This window comes from Melospiza georgiana, chromosome 4 (genome assembly GCF_028018845.1).
Source record: "Melospiza georgiana isolate bMelGeo1 chromosome 4, bMelGeo1.pri, whole genome shotgun sequence".
Classification (NCBI taxonomy): Eukaryota; Metazoa; Chordata; class Aves; order Passeriformes; family Passerellidae; genus Melospiza; species Melospiza georgiana.
Window position 1 is genome coordinate 68657639 of NC_080433.1, and position 23669 is coordinate 68681307.

At 40.6% G+C, this 23669-nt stretch overlaps 1 protein-coding gene across 1 annotated transcript in view; it reads right to left on the minus strand.

The window, feature by feature from the left end:
• The window catches only part of FAM185A (family with sequence similarity 185 member A), a 37971-nt gene extending 14902 nt beyond the window's left edge, over nucleotides 1-23069 (minus strand). The window contains exons 1-5 of the mRNA XM_058022910.1: nucleotides 22703-23069; nucleotides 15905-16014; nucleotides 12652-12744; nucleotides 8196-8334; nucleotides 4043-4084 (exon numbers count right to left, since the gene is read on the minus strand). Coding sequence (XP_057878893.1) covers nucleotides 4043-4084; nucleotides 8196-8334; nucleotides 12652-12744; nucleotides 15905-16014; nucleotides 22703-23069 — 751 coding nt within the window. The remainder of the gene's footprint in view (nucleotides 1-4042; nucleotides 4085-8195; nucleotides 8335-12651; nucleotides 12745-15904; nucleotides 16015-22702) is intronic.
• Nucleotides 23070-23669: the final 600 nt, after the last annotated feature.

A 23669-nucleotide genomic window follows, 5' to 3' on the forward strand; every position in this document is an offset into this window, starting at 1 on the left:
AAACCCAGCTAATCCATACTTAGTCAGCTGAGAAACTGAGAAGGGCTTTGGCTAAAAAGAAAACATTAATAACTAGAACTGGATGTGAATGCTTCTGCCATTTCAAGACTGTACTAAAGAAAGTCTGTTCAAAATCTGAAAGAAGAAAATTAACTCTTCATTAATAATGAAGAGTTTTGCTTGTCTAAGTGAAAATGAAATATTGATTGTAACTGATGATTTTCTAAAAGGTTGTTCATAATAGTTGAAAAGTTAAAGTCATTAGAACTGGAAAATTTGACATGCATCAACCTTTTAAAGGCACTTTTTTAGCAGTGATCACTAGAAGTTTTCATGCAAAGGCTGTTTTTGCAGAGATTCCCCATCAAATTTAGTAACAGCCAACTACCAACTCCACATAACCTTGACAGAGATTTTGCTGGCAACAGATACAAGAAACATCCAGCCTTTGACTCTCCTGCTTTCAACAGAACCTAGAATAAGTTCCTTTATCTATTCTAGGAAGGAAGAAGAGTCTCCAGTGACAGAAGAGCAGCTCTCTCCAGGGAGAACAGCTACACACAGTCCACATTCCACCAGCTGATGGTGCTTCAGAGGGACAACACTGATCCCCTGAAGCCTTTCTCTTCCCACTTCTCAAAAGCAAAAGCAGCTCCTGTGGGATTCTTCTCGGTGGGAAGATAACTTTTGTGAATCTGCAAGACTGAAAAAAGTGGTTTTTCCTAGATCTTCAATTAATAAATATTAAAATAAAAAGAATTCTTGTTTTGTTAGAGATTGGATGGTGTTGGCAGAAGGCATCAACACGAATAAAGGATGCAGGAGGAGGGCAGGAGGGACAGACTCACCAAGGCACAGATTTACCAGAAAAGCCAAAAACACCCTTGAGGGAAATGGAACACTTTTCCATTGAGGAGCACTGTTTTGGGAGGATGACTTGCCAGATTTTGACTCTCTGAGTACCTCACTAATACAAAGTTTCCTATGGCTGAAGAAACTTCAGCAGAGTTTCAAAACCACCAAAAGCTTGGCAGCACTACCCAAACACTAAACCTGACACTACAACACTGCACAGCAAACAACTGTTAAGCTTTGACCTATGGAAGTAATATGAAATATATTTCATAGAAACAACTGAGTATGATTTATGTAACAAATGTTACAGATACGATATTAAATACAAGTGTGTAGATACAATTAAGAATACCAAGAAACATAAATAGTTCATCACTTCTGCAAAGTCCACAAAGATCCTGTTTCAAGTTTGTGTCTCTAACTCTTAACAAATAAAGGGGAATAAAAGGAAAATTAATTAAAAAAAAGATAAGGCACAACAGAGTGCACAAATATAAATAAATAAATATTTCAACAATGAAAAATTACCCCATACTAAGAAGCATAGGCTGACAGCATAAAATACATAACAAATAGCAATGGAGACAATACATATTTTATGGTTATGACAGATCAAACCTAAGGCAATTTATTTTCAAATATATACCCAGTGCTAGCTGATATGAATGTGAATAACTGAAGGTAAAAGTAAGGAAAAAATGTATAGTTGAATTTGAGTTTGCTAAGGACCAACAGGGAAAAGGTTTTCTCCAGGTTTTTTAAGGAGGATAACAAGGACAAAGCCTTTTACTGAAAATAGAACAGATGGTCAGCCTTGTGCAGCTTTAGCTATTTAAGAATTTACTGGTACTAGAGAAAAAAGATTAAATAAAAGGGCACGGTGAAGCAAGATGTCCTTGGAAGGACAAAAGTCTGTTAAGTTTTATGGAAATAAATAGAGCTTGAAGAATAAAACCAAAGTCACATAACTTGAGAAACACTGCACAAAAAGAACAGTGAAAGGCCTACAAAGTGAACATTTAGCATCACTTTATCAGCCTAGCACTAAAGAAAGGATTAAACACAAGTGATCTTTACTTAAATCTAAGCAAAAACATGTTTTTCCTAATAGCACCTAAAGACTGACCTGTTTATGGTAAAATCAGTGACAAAAATCAACCTGTATAGGAACACAAAATATTTATCATTATTTGATTATAGACTGGAGGAAGCATGAAACCCCAAGGTATCTGAAGTGTGATGAAGATTGAATTCCAGCTCAGCTATCTATCTAGTATTTCTTATTGATAGGAAACTGGCAAAAATTTTTGGTTTAGTTCATTGTTCTAAAACTGTCATATGAAAAGTATGATAAGAAACTGAAATGTATTCACTAAATAGACTTCATTATTAATATTAAGAATTCACTAAATTGCACACAAAACTGAAAAATCCTTAGCAGTCCTGACCATACTCACCATGGGACCTGGCAGAACAAATGAGGCAAACACACAAAGCAAAGAAATCTCACAAGGAAACAATTCCTTTCCTAACTAAACTATCCAGGCTATCCTTTTACCTACTCATGATCTATTTTCTATCCCAATATTCAATTATATCCATTACTTGTAAAGGCTCTTTTTGATCAATTACTCTGCCCCAAAAAAGCCCAACCAACCAATCCACCTGGCTTGCCTGCTTTGGAGAAAGGAATTTGGGGGTGAGCTCACTGCTCTCTGCAGCTTCCTGGGGAGGGGAAGGGCACAAGGAGGTGCTGAGCTTTTCTCCCTGGTGTCCAGTGAAACCTTGCATGGCAATGGTTCTTTTTTAGGAAGGATTGTTTCACAGAGAGAGTGGTCAAACAGTGGAGCAGGGTTCCCAGAGAGGCTGGTGCCCCAAGCCTGTCAGAGTTTAAGAGCCCCCAAACAAGACACCCCAACTCTTGTTGGACTGGATGGGCACTGTGGGACCCTTCCAACTGAAATAAGGCCTTCAGCAAACTGGTTGAGTAGGAAGTGTTCTCACATTTTAAGACTTGAAAGTCTGAATCTTCAAAGTGTTTTACCTTTAGAAAAACCCATAGAAATACCAGGGATGTTTAGTGCTCTTTAGGAAAAGATGAAGACTATCTAGTGCTGTCAGAATTGAAGTCTGAAAAATAGTTTCTTCAACAGTAAGAGTGTCCCAATGCTTAAAAGCTGAACCTGGTTAGTTAAGGAAAATAATCATCTGTTGATGGAAAAAGCTACCTCCTATATTAAGAAACCTTTATTTAAACACTCTTCATACCCTATGAGTTTATTTAAGAAAAGGAAAAACAGCCTAGCAAGTTGAATTTAATTCTGTGGTTTAATGACTAACTCATAAGAATGTGTCTTGCATTCATTTTCCAGGAATGCTAATACAGAGCTCTTAGAAACACAAGAAGAGTTGTTAACAGTCCCTGAACACATCCTAGACACGGTCCCTGAAACATGCTGAGTGAGTGACTACAGTTAAAATCTTCAAGATCAGGGCCTGAGGAAATCTTTCTACATTCAAAATATACAAAATCTTAGACAAAGTTCAGTGTTACTTCAATTTCCTGCCATATCAATAATTAGAATTTGAGTTTCTCACTTTGGTGTTTGTGTGCTATAAAATGCACTGATATAAGGTACACCATAACTGATAGCTCTGAGTTACCCTGTCATATAAATTCCCAGCTTCCCAAGAAAAGGTTTATGAGCTGTTTCCATTTATGAAGGGAAAACTACTGGCATAATAGTTTGAGGATACTGAAATTACCACAAGCCTTGCCATTACCTCCCCAAATAAGTAATACATCAATGATAAGCTTCCTGACATAAAAATTAAATATAGCTAATCACTGATAGCAATAAATATAAGAGAGAACTACAGTAAGGGCACAACTGCATTTGATGTAGACTTAAGAATTTTCTCAGTCCTTTTATCCCATTTATATCTAAAAGATGACAGCTAGACTCAGTCTCACTTGTGCAAAGTCCAGTGAGATCTTGTGCCTTGCCCAACCACAAAAGGCTGACTTTGGCAAGGGTCTTACTCAGCCACACTTATCAGGGCTACTCCTGAAGAGGAGGCAAAAACATCTGTGTGAAATCACCTCCTCTTCACTTCCCCTGTGAATATTTAGTCTTTAGAAAGGATAAGGGAAGGGCAAAAGAGACAGAGAGAAGGCAGAACCTACCTACTGTGATACTCCCTCTTCTGGTCTGAAGGTTGGTATTACCTATAATGAAAAGCGGGAAAATGTTAAAAACATATTATTGAAACATATTATTTATTTATTATTAATATTGTTGCTTTACAAACAAAAGTCTCAATATATATGGGTTATAATTAAGTGATTCCAGACAAGAAAGACATTGAGTGAATTCAAAGATACCACCTGGATTCGAGGGAGAAAAAAATGTAGAGAGGCATGTGCAAGGCTAATGCACAATATTGCCTTACTTTACTTTGGGCAATTTTTTGTTAATTGCTATGATGCCTGCAACAGCACTAGAGATGATTTAAATTCAATTGCATGAATAACAGGTTCTGTTTTCCTCTTTTATATACCTATACCCCATCTCTGCTGGAGGGAATCTTATGTGTTATCTGTAAAGGCAATTTCCTGGACCCACTGAACATTTCCTACTCCCTCCAAACTTACTCTTTTTTAAGAGTACACAAAACTCTCACATTTTGTAAGAGTTTTGTGCATGATAACCCCTTGTCAACATTTCCATTGACTTCAGTTGGAGTATGTTGGACAAAGTGGAGAACATCAAACAAAGCGTGTAAGGCACAAAATGTAGAATGGTCTTCTACTGAACTTGCATCACTTTAAACAGGCACAAGTGTTCCAGCCTTGAAATTTCAAAATACTTATTCTGCCCTTTCACCTACAACATTAAGAGAATCTGGAAGGACAACAGATGTACCTCCTAACAGAAGAGACATCTATCCTACTAACAGTCTAACTAAATTGTACAAACTTCTCCATTTCCATGCATAAATGTGTCACAGAAAATGCTCTAAATTAAAAACGAAACCACACCATGTCATCCCTGCCATTCTCTCATCCTCCCAAGAGAAAGGCAGAATGAAGACTAATGCTGATCACAGAAACTGAGGGCAGTTTAGCAATACACAGTAACCATAATTTTCAGATTTTCAGAAGAGGTTTTAAAAATTGCAGATGGATTAAGCTCTACCCTATCTTGTGTAATTACACAGTAGTAAACAACCATTAGGGCAGAGTGTATTCCACTGTATATGACCTGTATTTTTCTTAGTGGTTCATGGGCTGAAAGCTAGAAAAGCAGCCTATCATCAACAGTCTTAAATTCATCTTTTCAAGCACATACTGTACAAAATACTTAGGAGTTCTAAAAATCAGAGCAGAAACAAAAGCATTTTCCAATGACCTTGAAAGATGTTTGGCTTCACTCTTTGCTGTTTTTAAAATCCACACTATAATTTTCCCATCCTTTCCCTCATTTTCTGATGGCTGGCACTTGGTTTGGTACAACCTACAAAAAGACCTGGGGTTTTGTCAGCCAGCAGCTCCCATGGAGCAGCTGAAGGTACATCAAATTCTGTCAGCATACAGCCCCTGGGGCTGTTCTGCATTTTTCTGGGGGTTTTCTTACCTGTTTTCATAAGTAGACCCTTGAAAAATATGCAACATGTAGAAATCAAATTCCATTTAGCTATATACTCCTATGGCAGAACCACCAATGCTGCACAATGTCAAGACATTCTGCGAGGCTGCACTTAGAATATTGTGTCCAGTTCTGTGCTTTCAAGTCAAGAACGACACTGATGTCCTTGACTAAGGCCAGAGAAGGCTATTGAGAAGATCAGGGACCCAGACCAAGCTAGAGATGCCCTGAGAGCATGTTGGTTTTGGTTTAAAAGGAGAAGGCTGAGGAGTCTTCTTCTGGCCTTCAACTACCTAATGAGAGGTATAGAGGAAAAAAAGATATTCTTCTCATGGTGGTGCAACAAGAAGTAGGAAGAAGTAGCAATAATGGATACAAGTTGTAATGGAAATTATGATTAAAAAAGGTTTTTTCCCTGACAGAAAAACAATTCAGGAGTGAGTGGACCAAGATGTCCAGAAAGTTCATACAAACTCTGCATTTGAAAATACTCAAAGCTCAACTAGACAAGGCTTGAGCAAGCTTGGTCTAACTGAGCCTACTTTAAACATTAGTTGGGAAGGAATTTGACATCTAATCCAAATTTAAACTAGATTTATTAAATAAATTAATAGCTAATGCAACTCAACCCAAGACTTTGGGACTGCTGCAAAGGGGGGTTTCCTGTTCCTCCCATGTGCCCCTTGGTAGAGAAGGCTCACTGTAATGGCATTGGCTCTTAGATAAAGAAGAAAGTCCTCAGGAGCAAATTTCTTTTTCAGGTGTAAACTCAAAAGCTTAATGGCACCTGACACCTCTAATGCTGTTACAGAAGGTGATGAACATTACCCACAACAAACTCCTTTAAAACAATGCATGACTCCTTTGCCAGAGGAGCGTGAAGCAAATGAGCAGTTGTGAAAGTTTGAGCTCTCCCAGTGTCCTGATATTACAGCCTGAGTTTCAACCACAAAATGTGTCTCAGACAGGTTTGTAAAGTCTGTGCTGCCCTAACTTCAATTTTCCCAGTGCAAAAGCAATGAAATCCAGCTTAGTTTTGTGCAGGATGTGCTGATTTGATGCCACCTATAGTGTTAGCTGTAGGGAAATGGTGACTTCAACTGCCCCAGAAACAAACAATCTGTCCAGGTGTTTACAGACAAAACCATTGGAATTGAGGTACCTCAAGAGCAAAAATCAGAAGTGAAAGTCACCATTTTTTAATAGCAGAAATTTATATTAGGAGTTATCTTGTCTGCTAATACATGTTGGCGTACTTTGAAAGCCTTGGCTATTAAACATGACTGGGGAACATGATATTGTACAGAAAATATTTTTTCTCAAAAAGTAGGGTAAAATTACCAAGCAAAAGTTAATGTGCAATTTTTCAAAAAACATACAGCTAAAATAACATTAGGTGTTCCAAGCCCATTTAGTAGAGCGGTCATAAAAATAATCCTGAAGTACCATAAGAAATGTCTGCATAATTTGGACACAATTCTATTTGTTTTCACATTGTTTTTCAGCTTAATGGCAACAGGCATTACTGAAGAAAGTAAGTTCTTAACTACAGCAGTTATGAGCTCATTTTTGTAACAAGAAAATAAAAATTAACTCTTGAATGTGCACAAAGACTGAACCTGCTCACAAACTGATTACTCCACAATATCACTATAAAAGTTAGAAAAAGCCAAACCAGCACAGCTTATTAGACAGAAGTTCCAGAAATAATACAAACCTACATGTTAGAAAAATACAATTACAAGAGAAAAAGCAGCTTATTTCTGTCAGTGCATGCTAAAATTAACTTTACCTAACAGGTTTAGAAACCATTCTCACATTTAATATAAAGGGACAGAGGAATTGCTCCTTCAAGGAAGAAAGAAGTAATTTCTCAAGCAAGATGACAACATAATTTCTTAGCAACTGTAGTAAATTCTTTTTAAGGGATATAGCTGAAAATCTGGAACTCTAACAGAGCTGAGTAATTTTCTTTGTGCATCTTCCAGTTTGTTTTACTCAATGTTAAATCACCACAAATGCATTATAGCACAGTCTGAATTCAGAGGGACTTTTGTTAAATCAGAAAACCACACCAGATTTGAACCTCAGCTGCTGCTTCAATAAAATACTCTGTAGTTTATTAGTTTTAGATCTAGGGGAAGGACACCAAAGGGTGGATGGTTTAGAGACTGCTAAGAAGTTCTAAGAACTTCTTCTAAAAACAGAAACTGTCACCACTCTTAACGTAAGATGCCAGCAAACACACAGGCCATTTCTAATAAAACCTCCTCATTATGACTCTCTCCAACAATAGTTCTTAGTAGATGATCTGTCTAAGAGTTGCTTTTCCTATGAAGAAAATAAAAGATGGGGAGAGGGGAAGAGAAGCCTGCTGACAACTTTCAGTATCGTTTTCATTGCTGAATTTTGGAACATTTTGATGTTCTTAGTATGTGTTACTATATGAAAGACATTTCTTTCGTATAATATATGCTTTTTGCTATTAACAAGTGTGGTTATGAAACTGTTTTCAAAAATACAGTCTGCTAGGTGGCAAAAAATCAATTGCCTCTAAGAGAAATAGCACTGTTTTGCTTGCATACTGTGCACAGGTGATTTAGTGATAGTCTATGCATTGGTCCATTTGTTACTGTGAACATTACTGGACACCTTCAAAGCAGCTTCATTTGTGACAGACCTCCTTCTTACCATGAACACTTCCCAGCATAATATCACCAGATTCTGAAGAGAGAGATGCTGATTCTGCATAGAGATACTTAGTTTTCAGCGGCCCATCTTCAGTGGATATATTGATGGTTGTCCCCTGCAGCTTCTCTATATTTACACTCTAGGAGAAATAAACACAATCAACAACTTGTCATCACAGTTTGAAAAAGCAGTGGGAAGTAACACTGTTAAGACACAAAACAAATGGAAAGCAGTTGTTGGTGCAGGAAAAATGGAAGCAGGTTCTTAGCTAAAGGCTACACAAGACAAAACAAAAAACCTTCTCATCCAAGAGCTCTGACTCAAGAACTAATGAATGATTCTTCACAACATTCCTATGAGTTATTACATCCACAGTTCAGGTGAAGAACCCAAGTAGTCACAAACAGAGGAAAGAAAAGCTTAATTTAATTTTCAAAAATTAAACACTTCATTCTGAAAAGCAAAATGAATTATTAACTTTAATTACGAAGACTGAATCTTCGTACAGCATTATGACACTTGGAGCATTGATGATCAATTTTCTGCCACCACAAATAGAAACATCCTCTGTCTTGTTACACACAGCTATTTATGAAGATTTTTAATGGTTTACATTGTAGGTATATCTTTGGTGAGGGTTTGCAAAAAAGCCCCACCCAGCTGCCCTTTTTCTCAGCATAATTTTCCTATTACCTTGGTTACTCAGGCTTCTATTCTTGGACTTAAGCCTCAAGGCATACAAAGCCTTAAAAAACCAGGGATAAGATCACCATTTCTACTTCTTAGCAATAGAAACAGAGAGAAAGGATAGAATGTGGAAAGTTGCACATTTGGGAAATAAAAGGTGACAGATGAGCTTATCTATGTAAAAGTGATGAGTCACATGATAAAACATCAATGTATTTGAACAAAACATAAAAATTCACATCCTTGTGCAGCAACCGTATGAAACTGAATTCTGTTCTGTTCAGTTAAATTCAATTTATGATGGAAGAATGCAATAGCTCATACCTGAACCCCACTCAATTAGTTTCTATTTTGCTTATACAGACTTTCAGTGAATTGCACAAAATCCTCATTCATTATATGAAACAATACATGGCTTTCTAGATAAAACTGTGCCTCACTCAAATTATTTTTACATCCTCCTTGTCATTTTAGCATTGCCATCTTGTGCAAATAAAGTTAATATAAAAAAATAAGTCTGTTAATCCTTCCAGTATAATACTATATAAAGAATAAGCTATGGATGAAGCAAGAGATATTCTGACAAATAACTACTAGTGTTACACAAACTCAGTGCTGCACTGTATCCCAAAAACTGAGCTGAAGAGTCTCCCTCAGTATGGGCTATTTGACAGCCAAATTACACTGTGGCCTTAGCCATCTATTCACACTGAACTACTAAATTATAAGATTACAGAATGGAACTACTGGGCTTGAGACTTTTCCCATGCTACAATACTGATTAGATCGCCAATAATTTAGCAAAATACATTAAACTTTAAGAAAACCAAAATGCTACGCATAGCCTATGGTAGAAGTAGACATATGTGCCAGTCAATGCCTACAATCACTGCAGGTGCTGCTGTGCCACAGACAGAAACAAAATCCAGTAACAAAGGCACAACTTGTCACTACTGAACACAAACTTTTCATCTAGTACTGCTTGCAACAAAACCCTAATAACCAGAGATCTTAAACACTAATTTACATTGCATCTGTCCTAGGGATGCTCCCCACTCCCCACCCTGCACGGCAAAGTGCAAACCTGCTGTGACACATGGTCACAGCAGCAAGGAAAGGGAAAGGCACTCTCATTTTAGGCTCTATGATCCCACCTGTTCTAAGAGTTAAATGACTTGCAAAGAACATTTCCCATTTGAAGGCCATCACTGATATCAGCGCAATGAAAATAGTGCAAAGCACACTTGAAAGGGGAGGAAGAAAATAAAAATATCTGCATCGTTTGGATACAAACTGGCTGCCTTGTGGCATTCCTAACCAGGCAAAGGGAAATTCAAATAGCTACCTCTCTTCCTATAGAATGAAAGTTTTAATTCTATTTAGATATATTTATTTGTTTACAATAAAGCACTTAATTTTTAAATAATCTCACATACCAACTCTTTTACCAGCCTCAACTGCCTTTCTTAAAATTGCACAATTTTAAGAAAGTAATAAGAAGAGTTTCCTCAGCTCCAGATCAAAAGAAGTTACTGTAAACAATAAAACAAAAACTACCAATACAAAGAATATTTGTTTCAGAATAACCCAAATCAGGGTATGGGCAGGGAGGAAGGGGAAGTCAGACTGCTCAAATATAAGAATAAAAAAGTATTTCAGATGGGGAAAGCATGGAAAAATAGGATTGCTTTTCAATGAATATGCTTTCAATCCCAAATTCTTTAACTCTTGTGGAGTTCTGGCAGAACACAGATGTCTGGCTCAACAGAGCAAGTGTTATAGAAAAGTCTCCATGGCACAGATTAGCTAATAACGCCCCAGGCAAACCAATTTCTTTATTTTTGTCCATTGAACCACCAGATTGTCAGGAAAAAATTCCTTCCCTTGGGCATGGAGACTTGGGGGTTGCAGTTCCTGAAACTGACCTCAGGCTCAAGTCCCATTGGTCTCATCTGCACAAGTCAGACTGAGAAGGTTTTACACCTGAACACATTCTCAAGATAAAAACTGACATCTTGCTATGCTTACATAGGACATACACAGCTCCTTCTCCACACATTCCTGCTCTTGGCCTTCCTTTTTCTGCTATCATTGCTCAAATGCTTTACTAGTGTCTTCTCCCACTTCTCCCCTTAAAAAATATTAATTTTCCAAGTGCTTAGTGCCTTTTACCACATCCTCTCCCCCCCCACCTCCAGGAGAGGGCTGGAAATGCTGACAGAGCCATAATTACATAATGATGACTGCATCTGATGGAAGAAACATCTCACACAAGCACACAGAGGAGACATAAGGCTGACTGATTAGTAACAGAAGTGGCCAGCTGAGAAACAAAATCTGTCCTTCCTAACCACACTACAAAATTTGTTAGTGAGAAGTTCAATAACATAAGCCAAAATACTGTTCTGTAGCTGTGAATTCGTGCTAAAATGACTCACTTCACTCACGTTACTACAGCTTTACAACTCTAAGATTGACTTCTTGTAATATTACATACTACATATAAATATTTATGATCACAAATTTAATCTGTATGACATTTGTTTTATTGTTTCACAAGGGTGATGTTTCTGAAAAGAGCTAATTTTTTAAAAAGCATTTAAAGGCTCAAAGTAAAACAATTTTCTGAACTATATTTTCCCATACAGATACAATTATCACATTTATTACACAAAAGGCAGTCTAACACCCACTTCCAAAGAAGCACAGATAAATTAATGCTGACAGTTTTTGGAAAATCCAATGGCAAGTTGCTCAGTTTACAGCAGGGCATCAAGAACAGCTCACAGCAGGCTCTAGGTAAATGAACTGACCTGGGAACCCACAAGGTGCACAGCAATGCCAAACAGCACCTCACAGAAGTGACTTTGGATGCCTGGAACTCACTAGTTTGGGCTCAAATCTACCCTGGCAAGGGAGGGTTACCCCATTCTCTGACTCTTCCCATTCCTGCTGGTTAAAGGTGCCCATGGACTCTGTCAGAGCACAGCCACAGCCACTCCCAGCCTTGGCTTGGCTCCACATGGTCACACAGCAACACCTCAGATCCAGGGAATCCTAATGCAGCCCATTTAGTTATTTTAATGGACATTACAATGCCTAAAACCAAGACTGGGTGTGAGAACTGCAGAGAGTTTAGCTCTACACTACTCTAAATAAAGGAGAATTGACTACTTATGTCAAGAAACAAAAGCAGCGTACAGTAGTTTGTGGTTAGTCTCATACTGCCATCTACTGAAAAAACCAAACTAGTTCTCAACAAAATTGTTCTGTTTGTGATTCTTCCCAATGCATCTCATAGCAAGATTACCTGTGATTACATTTCCTCAGCTGCAAAGAAGTCTGCAAAACCTTCTACTCTTCCATTCTTACATAACACTACAAGTGTACAGCATCTACAAATATCAAGCCACTACCCACCAAAACTCCTGAGCCTTCTGCAGAGTCCAGATGCCTACATATTAGCCAAGGAGAAAGTTTAACAATGTCCTGAGGGGTCTATATAATTAAAGCTGATGGGTTGTATCAGTAGAATGACCTCTGTACTGATGGAATGATCACACACTTATTCTGCTTTCTGTGGAGCCTGTTTATCAATCCAAATCAAGCACAGGATAATATAATTTAACAGACAAACATAAGAAACAGTGAAGTTACAATGAGAGTTATTTACATATTCTTTAGCACAATTTTTTAATTTAGTCCTTTTACAACAAATGAGGAGAATTGAAGAGAAGCCATTGAAGAGAAAGTTTTACTTCCTACTTACCCCCTTTTCTGTTGCACAAATATCTGTATTGCCATAAAGTGTTCCAAGACCAATTACTTTACCACCATTTGTCCTTATATCAATTTTATGGCTCTGAAAAAAGTTAAAAAATCATACAGTTAGGATAACTGGTTCTCCAGTTATGGTTATCTTGTTTTTCAAGTTGTACCACATTAACCACTGGAAGCCTCAGTCCTGCAAAAAGAACCAGATTCTACAGCGTTTTACTGCACACAAATTCTAATTAAAATTGTTTTGCATAAGGTAAATCTCCAGTTATTAACAAATTAGCCAGATTAGAAGCAAACACTGCTCTACAGCCCTTATAGCTTCCAGCTGTTGCTGCATACACGAGAAAAAAAAAGTACAGAAATACACATAAAACAATCTCAAAAACAAAACCAAAGCCACCAGCTCTTGTGAATAAAATATAGCCATCTGTAAAAGAGAAAAAATCTTGAAAAATTAGAGTTAAATAGATAGTTCTCTCCTTCTACAGTAACATGATGAATTAAATGTTTCAATCTGCCATCACACTCCTTTGAAGCAGGGACACCATACTTGTTATCAGAATAATGTTTAAACAGCAAGTTCTCCAAATATGTACCTTGAGGAGAATATGGGAACTTGCAAGATTGGAAAAACCAGTGTATAGCAAGGGCTCACCAGTGTGGCCCCTGATAGATCAGTAAAATAAAACCACAACATAGACACTAATTTTCCCCATCCCAAATTATTAGAATATCTTCCTAAGAAAAAAACAACCAGGCTTTCAGAGGTAAGTATTTCTAGAGACACCTAACAGACAGAAGGATTTGCTGAGAGAAGAAACCAGTTACAGTGGTGAAGCAGCTTTTTCACTAAGAGGAAATATTCCACTAGCTGAAAGAAAAAAAGCAATAATTTTTCATAGCAAAAATTGTCTAAGCAGGGGAGAAAGGTTTGAATAAGGAAGCGGCAAAAGGCTGTCAAGACCTTAACAGATGTCAGAGGAAAACCAGAAAAATTTGTTCAGAAGAAGAGAAGGACACAGGTGCAGGATGAATCAGGCTCTGACAAGGGGTGTGCTGAGGAAGCACAGCAGGCCTTCTGCCAGTGTGAGAGAGATGCCTGGAAATTCTTGTTATCATCAGCACAGTCAAGAAGTAATTGAGGAACATGGAAACATAATTAAAGGGTCTCCCTGGTGGCACTGTCATCATAAGAAGCACCACAAAAAATTTAAAAGAAGTACTGCTTTCTCAATAAAGAATTTGTGAACAATTCATACTCTGAAGAAGACCAAAATGCCATAACTGCATTTTGGAATTACTGTTGCCATTAGTTGACCTAGAGACTTGGAAGGGATAGGGTGAACTGGACTTCAGCCAATTAAAAAACAATCACCATCCAAACAAAACAAAACAAAATTCAATAAAACCACCCTCAACAAATCTCACTGGCTGGGTAATGTCTACCACAGCAAAACTGCCAGACAAAATCCATTAATAAGCCTCATAGAGACTCCTCCTTTCTGTTCAATCACTGGTATGCATGATAAAGCAAAGTAGAGGTCAAATCCTTAAGTCTTTTGTAAAGGCACTCTAGATTGCATATAAAAAAGCTTTGTATATCAAAAAGTTTTTTTAAATTACAATTTATACTAACAACTTCTTGCAAGTTAAGAAAATGAGCAGTTGTGAAGCTGTTTGCTGGTGCTCTTGAATAATCCCTGCATGATCAGATTTTTTCATTTGAAGTAATTTATCAACAATCTTTTCTCTCTCCTGTAAAGAAAGGCTCTCCTGCTTTGTTAGTTAATGAGGTTTGTTAATAACAGCAAACCAACATTAAAAGAGCTTTAATCCATCCAGGGGAGGGCACTATCCCTTCAGTTTGCTCAGTAAAGCAAATTCCCAGAAAGGGAATCAGCTCTTATGCTTCACTACAGCATCTGATCCATAACACTTTTAGTAGTTTTGGAAAAACCCTGAAGGCTGATACTTCTGTTTCTCCCAAATAATTCTGCTTCTCTGATAATACTGAATATAATTCCTGAAGCTTTATCAGAAAAAAATAGTTCAGTCACCTTACTAGAACAATAGTACTTAAAAACAAGATTAGATTAAGATCCAGCTCTTTTTTGTGAAATATATTTTTGAGACACGTTTCCCAGAAGTTGGTGGTCTTTCCTCAAAACCATCTTTTTCCATGACACCACAAAAAATTCTTGATGTGATGGCATGCCATGATTACTGCCATTATTACTGCCCAAAACCACCTTGTTTTCTCATGCTATGCAGTTTCTCATTGTTGTCATTACTACATAACAGAATAATGTTTAATGAAAATTTTAGGTGGGCATCAGATAGTGCTATTAACTTCTGTTAGATTTTAGGTATCTTTAGAAGAGTAAAATTACAATTACACAGAATCTGGAAGCCTTAAGTTGTCTATAGTTCCCCAGTTGTAGAGCACACCTAGCTCTATTGGATATTACACCCCTCCCTAAGCTCAGTTTTCCCTACACCTGCTATAAAATCCTCTCTTACCACAATACAGAAAAATGTTAAAAAATTTCTCATATCTCAAAACAAATTGACCCTTCTTTTGAATTTATACCAATTCCTGCAGGTTCAATCCCAAACAATCAAGTGAATTTGATTCCAAATAACATCTAAGTCAGATAAACTGTGATTAATTTTACAACAGCTTAAGTCAGCAAACTTGAAGCCTTAAGACTGAAAAAACAACCTCATGCCTATGATAAATACAGTATATATCAGCTATATTTCAGTCAGGTATTTTGGACATGTGATGTGTAACTTCTGATTGAAAATTAACCTAAAGGGACTGTCAATAGCTCTGATATACCAATTATTAAAAAACAAAAAAAAAATACACATTAAAAAAAATCAGCAGCAACTTGCAAAGTCTTGATTGAGCAGGCACAACTATTAACCTACTAGACAGGAAACCCCAGTCTATTTCTTTTTCCTTTTGAGGGGTAGGGAAGACAGGAATCAGGCTCACTGCTCCTGCTGCCTTTGGCTATCACAGACACATGGACTTCTGACTCCTCCTTATTCACTGGTTTTGACTTTTGTGCTGCAATTGTATGCAATAATTCAAGGTGAGGTGCTGTGCACAGAGCAACATGAGTGCTGCAATGAGAATACCAGAGTACTTCTCATCTCCAGAACTGGTATTTAAGCTTTAACACTATATCCCACCACACAATCCCTTCTCAAACAGTGAGGGAGGTTCTTTGTACCTTTATTGACTGCAAGACACTCGTCCCCTTCTCTGTTTCTATTTTGCAGTTATCACATTCTATTTTCTGAATCTTCACGCAGCCAGTCCCTGATGTTTTGATATCCAAATCTAGAATTAAAAAAGTGTTTTATTAGCAACAGAAAGAAAAAAAGTCAGATATCTTTAACATAGTATTTGATCATGTTACACAGTGTAAGAGCCTGAATGAGGGATGTGGGGCTCCAGGCAGCTCTCCAAAATGCAGTTTATTCCATCCAAGAGTTACAGCACTCCAGGGCCATGGGTGGCAGAGCCTGTGCCCACAGCTGTCAGCTCCAGCTGCAGGCAGGCCTGCAGACCCTTAGTTTGGGTTACAATGCATTATAGACTTTGCTGAGCATCTTAATGCAGTAGAACCAATCTATCCCTTAACTTTTATCTATAGCCTGTCATAACTATTATAATTACCATGTTCACGTTACTATTCTCCAATCACTAAAAGTTAGTACATTGCAGTTTGAGCTAGAAGTTGTTTTTCAGTTTTCTTGTAGTGGAAGATTCTGAGACCTTTTTCTACTTGCAACTTTGCTGACTTGTTTGCCTGTGCTATCTTTCTGCTTGGTAAAAACATCTTGTTTGGGGTAGGTTTATCCTTTGCTCTGAGCCATAAAAACCCCTTCTAACTAACACACCCTTTGCCTCCTTAGTTATCCAGTAAGACTGGCTCAGCAATTCTTTTCTTCTATATCAAAACTTCATTTCTATTCCTTCATCAGACTCAACATTTAAAAATCTTTCGGCTAAGCATACATACCTGTGAGACTTTCTTGTCAAACTTTCATCCGGGAAGGATGAAACAACACAGTAACCAAACAGAGCAGCTTCTTTGTTACTAAAAACCTGCTTGCTGTGTCTGACCATGCACTTTGAACAGCCTGAGTAGTCACTATCAACTATGAACACTGAAAGTTTAGCAAGCCAGAGTCTGAGATACCCAACTCCAAGAGAGAACATTAAGAAAAAGAAGAATGACTGTAACCTGTGGCAAGGAATCAGCAGGGTGTGAACCTTTAGTGAAGTCTTATCTTTTTCTTTTTAACTCCACCTCCATCTCCTATCTACCTTAGCCACCAATCCCATTAGAAATTCTCCTTAGACACTTGGGCACCCTGACACCCTCTTTGGGGTAGAAGGTTGGCAGGTGACTGAGGCCATATGTAGAATAATAAGGTTCAACAGCACAAATACACAGGCCTTGCTGCTCCAGGCAGAACGTGTTGGTGTGCATCATTCACCCCAGCCTCTGCAAAGCCTGACATGAAGAAACACGTTTGCCTCCAGTCTGAGTCACCTCACCTTGCTACTGTTGCTTGCTACTGTTCATAGACTGCCACAAAGAAAAATCAGCAGGTCTTGTAGATAAGATGCAGGGGCAGGAAAAGCATTTTTCTGCTATTTGTCTCACCCTTGGGTTTAAGGAATGGGAAGAAGTTTTGAGAATGTACAGTCCGGGGATTCTGTCTATATTAATAATAATTTCTATTAATAATTTGTATAAATTACCACTATAGTGGCTGGCAAAAGGTAAAGGCAGGAGAGGAAAGAAGTGATTTAGTTCTTCTAAGGATAAAAGGTAAAAAGAAGAAAGTGTTTGCTGCAAGACACAAGAGAAGAACTAAGATCTGACAGGATCAGATAGTGAGCCCCATTACTCCCTAAAGGAAAGGAGATTATTTGGTAAAGAAACCTTCATTTAAGCAAATGTGAAAGTCTTCCCTTCACTGCCACTGCCTGCTAAGGTTATCAGAAAGATGGAAAGAATAATCAGCATGTGCAAAACAAGCTCTGCCCCAAGGAGATTCCCAAGTCAGACCTGTGAGCCAGCAGAGCCTGAAGATCAGCACTGTCACACTGCTGCCCAGGACAGCAGTGTCCTCCTGTCCTGCCCCTGGAACAGTGAGCTTGCAGACCATGAACATCAGAGACTGAGAGCTCCTATTAACAACAAGTGGAAGTTTTGTCACCTGACAAACTAGGAGAATCCGAGAGACAGAGCTGAAACACAACACCTCTGCAGCAAGCATGACCCTCATGGCTGCAGCAAGCCAAGGTTAAATTTGGTGAAGGATGTGGACCACATTCAGAGGTTAACAATTCCTTAAGAAAAAAGGCTATAAGAGGTAAACTGGAAAGCAATGTTGGTTTTGAACAAGCTGTCTTGCCCAGACTGCTCAATTCACCCACTGGACAACTGCACAGTGCTTGGGAAGGTCTACAACCAAGACTTGTGCTATTTTGTTTCTGAGAAGAGAGTGCCAGAACCCAGTTTGCTTGTGCAAATCTTTGAATTAAATCAGCTTGAAACCCTCCTGCTCTTACAACGGACAAGGAAAAGGCTTGAGAGTGCTCAGTTTAGTCATGATACAAACACACTGAGACTTTTACAAGAATAAACTTAACAAAAAATCTTCTGATCCTGTAGAGTGTGTTATTGCCATCATCTGAAAAGGTGGCTAGCTATGAAAGATGGGTGCTAAAAGAGGACCCAGAAATTTGAAAATTCATAAACAAGTCATTAAGAAACACCAGGGACTTCTGGAATACACTTTGTGCCTTATCCTCTGCAGTCACACCAGTTTGGTAGCCTTGATATAATAAAAATTAGTGGACAAGGAATTGAGCCTCTATTTTTCCTTCTGAGTTCCCAAACCAAGGATAAACAACTCCATAAAGCAACAGACTGAAAGCTGGATAATATTGCCAATGAAATTTTAACAAGGAGGAACAAGATCCAATCTGTTTCAGTGCCAAAACTCCAAAAATAGCCAGTTTGATTCCTCCCTAGCAAAGACAAGGGCTGAAGCCAACTTTAGCCACATAGACCACAAAGAATGCATGAAAATCTTTGTGGTGTAAAAGACTTGTATCAGAAACTAAGATATTTAGGAAAACTGAAACACTTTGGTAACAGAATGTAGGCAGAGGTACCCCAGGGTATTTAAGCACCCCAGTTATCAAGCTGCCTTAAGCTATAATACTTGAAATAGAGTGGATAATTATTTCTTTTCAGATGACTCAGCAGCCCTAGAATTATCTCAAATTATGGTTATGCAAGCCCTCAGTACAGTTTACTTCTGCATACTCATGCAGTCAATGTACAGTAACCAGAAATCAAAGGGCTGGTTTCAGGTTCAATTAACACAGGCCAAAATAAATAAGCTTAATTAAACAGAAATACCTTGACATCCGCCATCAATGAAGGTTAGATGTATCAGAGAAGATTATCAGATCATGTATGATATTGAAATCCTATAGGACTCAAAACCAGACACAAAGACAAACAGAGGATCTTCTGGTCCTACTAAGCTGCTTAGAGGTTGCCTTTGGTTTGAAATGCACATTTAAGCTCAGCATCTTCCACACATGCTCTTCCTTCAGGCTCTAAGGAGCTTTAGATAACTTTGCAGCTTCCTGGATAAGCTCCAAGCTAAATTGTGAAAGCTGTTATGAAATGCCTTAACTTCCAAAGTGAAGAAAACAAGAAAACACTGAAAAGAGTTTTCAACTTCCTGCAGCTGAGAGAGCTCAGGCAGAACCACCTGAGCAGAACAGAGCTAACATTTTCCTCATGCATCCAAGGAAAGGCAGAGAAAAGCCACAGTGCTTGCATAGCAACAACAGTTCCTTTCTGGTTTGAGATGTGTTTTTACAAGGGATAAGATCTTTTGTTTACGCAATAAAATTTAATGGATAATTCTTTTCTAAATAAATAAACTGAGCTACTCAAGCACAAACTAATACTCAGAAGATAAAAAAAAAAAAAACACAGACTAGAGCTGAAAGGCCACTTAAAAGTAGAATCTCAGCGCAAGCAAAAATTCCACTTCACTGAGTAGAAACTTATAACACCCAAACCCCATACCTTTACATTTTTGTAAATATATCACTAGATGCACCTGGATGACAGCACGAACAACAGTAACATCCTGCTAATTATGGGGTGACAAAGAGGCACTTGTGGAAGGACATTACAGTCCACAGATTGTCCAGGGAACCTGAACTGCATGAGCTTACCACAAACCCAAGTGGAACAGCTTAGAAACCCACAAAAAAAGAAAACTTGTTTCAAGAAGAAAACTTGTTTCAAGAAGAAAACCTCTAAGACTGTCTGCAGTTCTGGCTGACATTCAGAATATAGTAAGAATCTCAAAGACAGGACAAAAACAAAATTATTGTCTTCTAGCAATCAGAATTGACTATCAAGACTTTCAGGAAGATTCCTCACATTGAAACCCTTTATGAAGGCTGAAATTCTTCACATCTTAACACATTGAATTCTGCACCTTGAGAATAACCAGCTCTGGAGTGACTTGTAATAGTCACTCAGAGATCCTGGAGAAACTGAAACAGTAAAGGACTACTAACCAGACACACCTGAGAATTGAAGGGTAATAAGTGAGACACTGGGTTTGTTCGAGGCTCAGTAATTATGGGATGGACTCTGTGAATGTGCTACAGACAAGCCAAGGCAATCTTTGTGCTAGTCAAGCAAGGGAAGGAAAAAAAAAAATAAAAAGAAGACCTGTAAGATAGCAACTGAAAATTCTCAGGTAAGAGTCAAGGCTACAAGACTCTTAGAGAAGACAGTCCAGCTAGAGTTCAATGAATAAAGAGGCAACAGCTGATCTGTTTAAGAGAACCAACTTGGATTTTCAAATGCCTTTAACAATACCCTTAGTTCCATATTGTCTTTCAGCTATAAGCTGTGCACCACCTTCAACACTACAAGAAGCTGGAAATTAGCACAAATACCAAGGTTGAAAACTTATATCAATGGCACCACATTATTCAGACTACCTAAAAACTCACTGATAAATTGCAGGAGGACCTTGGAATACCACATACTAAAATGATAAAGTAGCAGGAAATTAATTTGTGGGAGTGATAAGAGTTTACTAGGAAGCTGAAACTGTTTCCATGTATAAAGGGACCCTCAGCAGAGATCCACTGAGGGGTTGAGCTGTATCACGCTCTGAAAATCCTCTGATGAAAACAACTGACAGTTAAGAGAATGCTTAGATGAAATATCATTTACATTTGTTCTTACCCTTGATGATGAAATATCATTTATATTTGCTCTGTTCTTACCCATCCCTGAGCATCTGTTTATGACCAGAGACAGGGCAGTGGCTGCTGGAGTCATGGCAGGAACCAGCACAGGCATTCTGACAGAGCAAAGCACACTGAGGGCAGCGAGGGTTATATGCAGATTACATGCACAAATATTCTGTATTTAATTACAAAGTATTTGTGCACTTATTAGTTGCTAGGAAACAAAACAGACCCTAAGTTGTGATAAACATATTTAAGAAACAGCCCTTCAGTTTTAAGCAGCACTTTAAAGGAATTAAATTATAGGGATGAGTAAGACTGGAAAATGTGAGAATGATGTGATGTCAAACCCATAGGGCTTCTCCATTTTTGAATTATATACAGTTCAGGTCCTTCTAAACGAAAATTAGAAAAAAAAAAAAGCACATTGCAGAATTTTGCCTAAGACACAGGGTGGGAAAAAAAGTACAGTAAGATAAAAGGTGCAGAATGTCTTTGCTATATGTAACATCATATTCTATAAAAGTCATAGATTACATGAATGAAGTGTAAGTAGGGTGGAATTATTCATCATTTCTCGTATCACAATTGCAGCAGGGCTTTAAATAAAATAATGCATCAGTCTTCAATAACTTTAAGAAAGCAACAGACGAGGCGCATTGTACATCAAAAGTTTTTCCAGCAGGATGAAACATTCTGTACAGTATAGAAAATTGCCCAAATGTATAGGTAAAAACCAAAAACACATTAGTGACTGAACACAGATCTCTGAGTTTGTACTCCCTAAACTCAGGGCCACTGCCAGAACTTCACTGTCAGTTCAGCAGAGATGTTTATTGGCTTCAGCCACTACAGCTGCTCTCCCAAACCGTGTTCCATACACAGAAACCCTGCACAGATTATAGCCCTGTGCCCAAAAAGATAACGCAACGTTTGTACTGGACAAGGGAGCCCTTCTTTATTTCATCTGCGCCGTTACCTCCCGGGCTCTTTTGATCCTGCGGAGACCCACTCCACACACAAACCCTGCCGGAGCTGCTGCATGCTGCAGCCCCAGGAGGGCAGAGAGGACCGGGATGCTGCCCCGGGGTCTCTCTGGAGCAGCCCCAGGAGGGCAGGGATGCCCGGGATGCTGCTGGATGCTGCAGCCTTGCCGAAGCAGCCGCAGGAGGGCAGGGATGCCCGGGATGCTGCCCCGGGCCGGGTCTCTCTGGAGCAGCCCCAGGAGGGCAGGGATGCCCGGGATGCTGCCCCGGGCCGGGTCTCTCTGGAGCAGCCGCAGGAGGGCAGGGATGCCCGGGATGCTGCCCCGGGCCGGGTCTCTCTGGAGCAGCCCCAGGAGGGCAGGGATGCCCGGGATGCTGCCCCGGGCCGGGTCTCTCTGGAGCAGCCCCAGGAGGGCAGGGATGCCCGGGATGCTGCCCCGGGCCGGGTCTCTCTGGAGCAGCCGCTGCCAAGCCCAGATGTCGGCGAGCGCTCGAGTGCCCCTGACCAGCTCAGGTTCCAGCACAAACCACCCTTACCGAAAGGGTCACCGACAAACCGCGCAGCCCAACACGCAGGAAGCGGAGCTCAGGACACACAGCGGGGCGTTCGGAACTACCGAGGGCCCGATGCCGATTCCCAACGCCGCCTTCCAGCCCAGCCCAGCCCAGCCCAGCCGCCGGTGGGACCCCCGCGATCCGTGCGCTCTCCCGGCCCTCACCGAACATCACCGGCGTCCGGATGTCCACGGCGGTCTTGCTGTCCACGCCGTCCGCCACGATCGCCACCTGCCCCAGCGCCTCGTCGTGCTCCACCCGCACCGGGTCCCGCTCTCGCTCCCGCCCGGGGCTGCCGCCGCTCACGGCCACCAGCACCCGGTCCGCGCCCGGGCAGCGCTGCGGGTCCAGCGGGCGGACGCTCACCTGGCACGGCAGCCGCACCCGCAGCCGCCCCCGCGGGCTCACCGACAGCGCCCACTCCCGCGGCGGGCCGGGGCCGCTGCGACCGCGGCGGGGCACGGGCGGCGCCCACTGCCCGCCCGCCGCTCGCACAGCCAGGGCCGCCCAGCGCGGGGGCAGCGCCCTCATTGCCGCCGGCAGGGCGAGAGCGCCCGGGAGCCGCGTGCAGGAGCGCCCGGCACAGACGGGACCGGACCTGACGGGACCGGACCGGACGGGACCGAACCGGGCGGGGCGAGGCCGCTCCCGGCGGGCGGCCGTGACCCCCGGCCGGTCACGTGACAGGGCTGCACGCGGGGAGCGGCACCGGCACGGCCGGTAAACAGGCCGTCGCTCGGCCGCGGAGCCTCCTGGGAGCCGTAGTTCTACAGCGCGCGGAAGGAACTACAGCCATGCCCACGGGCCTATCGGAGAGCGGGGAGGGCGGGGCATTGCCCAGAGCTTGCTGTTATTGGGCGGCGGGGCGGACGCTGCAGCCAATCAGAAGCGGGAGCGGCTGAGGCGGGCAGGAGGCGATGCGTGGGTCGCCATAGTGACGGGGACGCCGCTCGGCCGGGAGGGAGCCGGGGGAACCGGGACCGGGGCGGGGGCCGGGGTCAAGAGAGGCAAAGGAGCGGCTCCGACGTCGAGGCGGGAAGTAAGTCAAGCGGCGCCGCCACAGCCTTGTTTGAGGAGTCCCTGAGGGTCAGGAGTGCGACCCCCGGGCGGGCCCGTGCCGTGAGGAGCCGG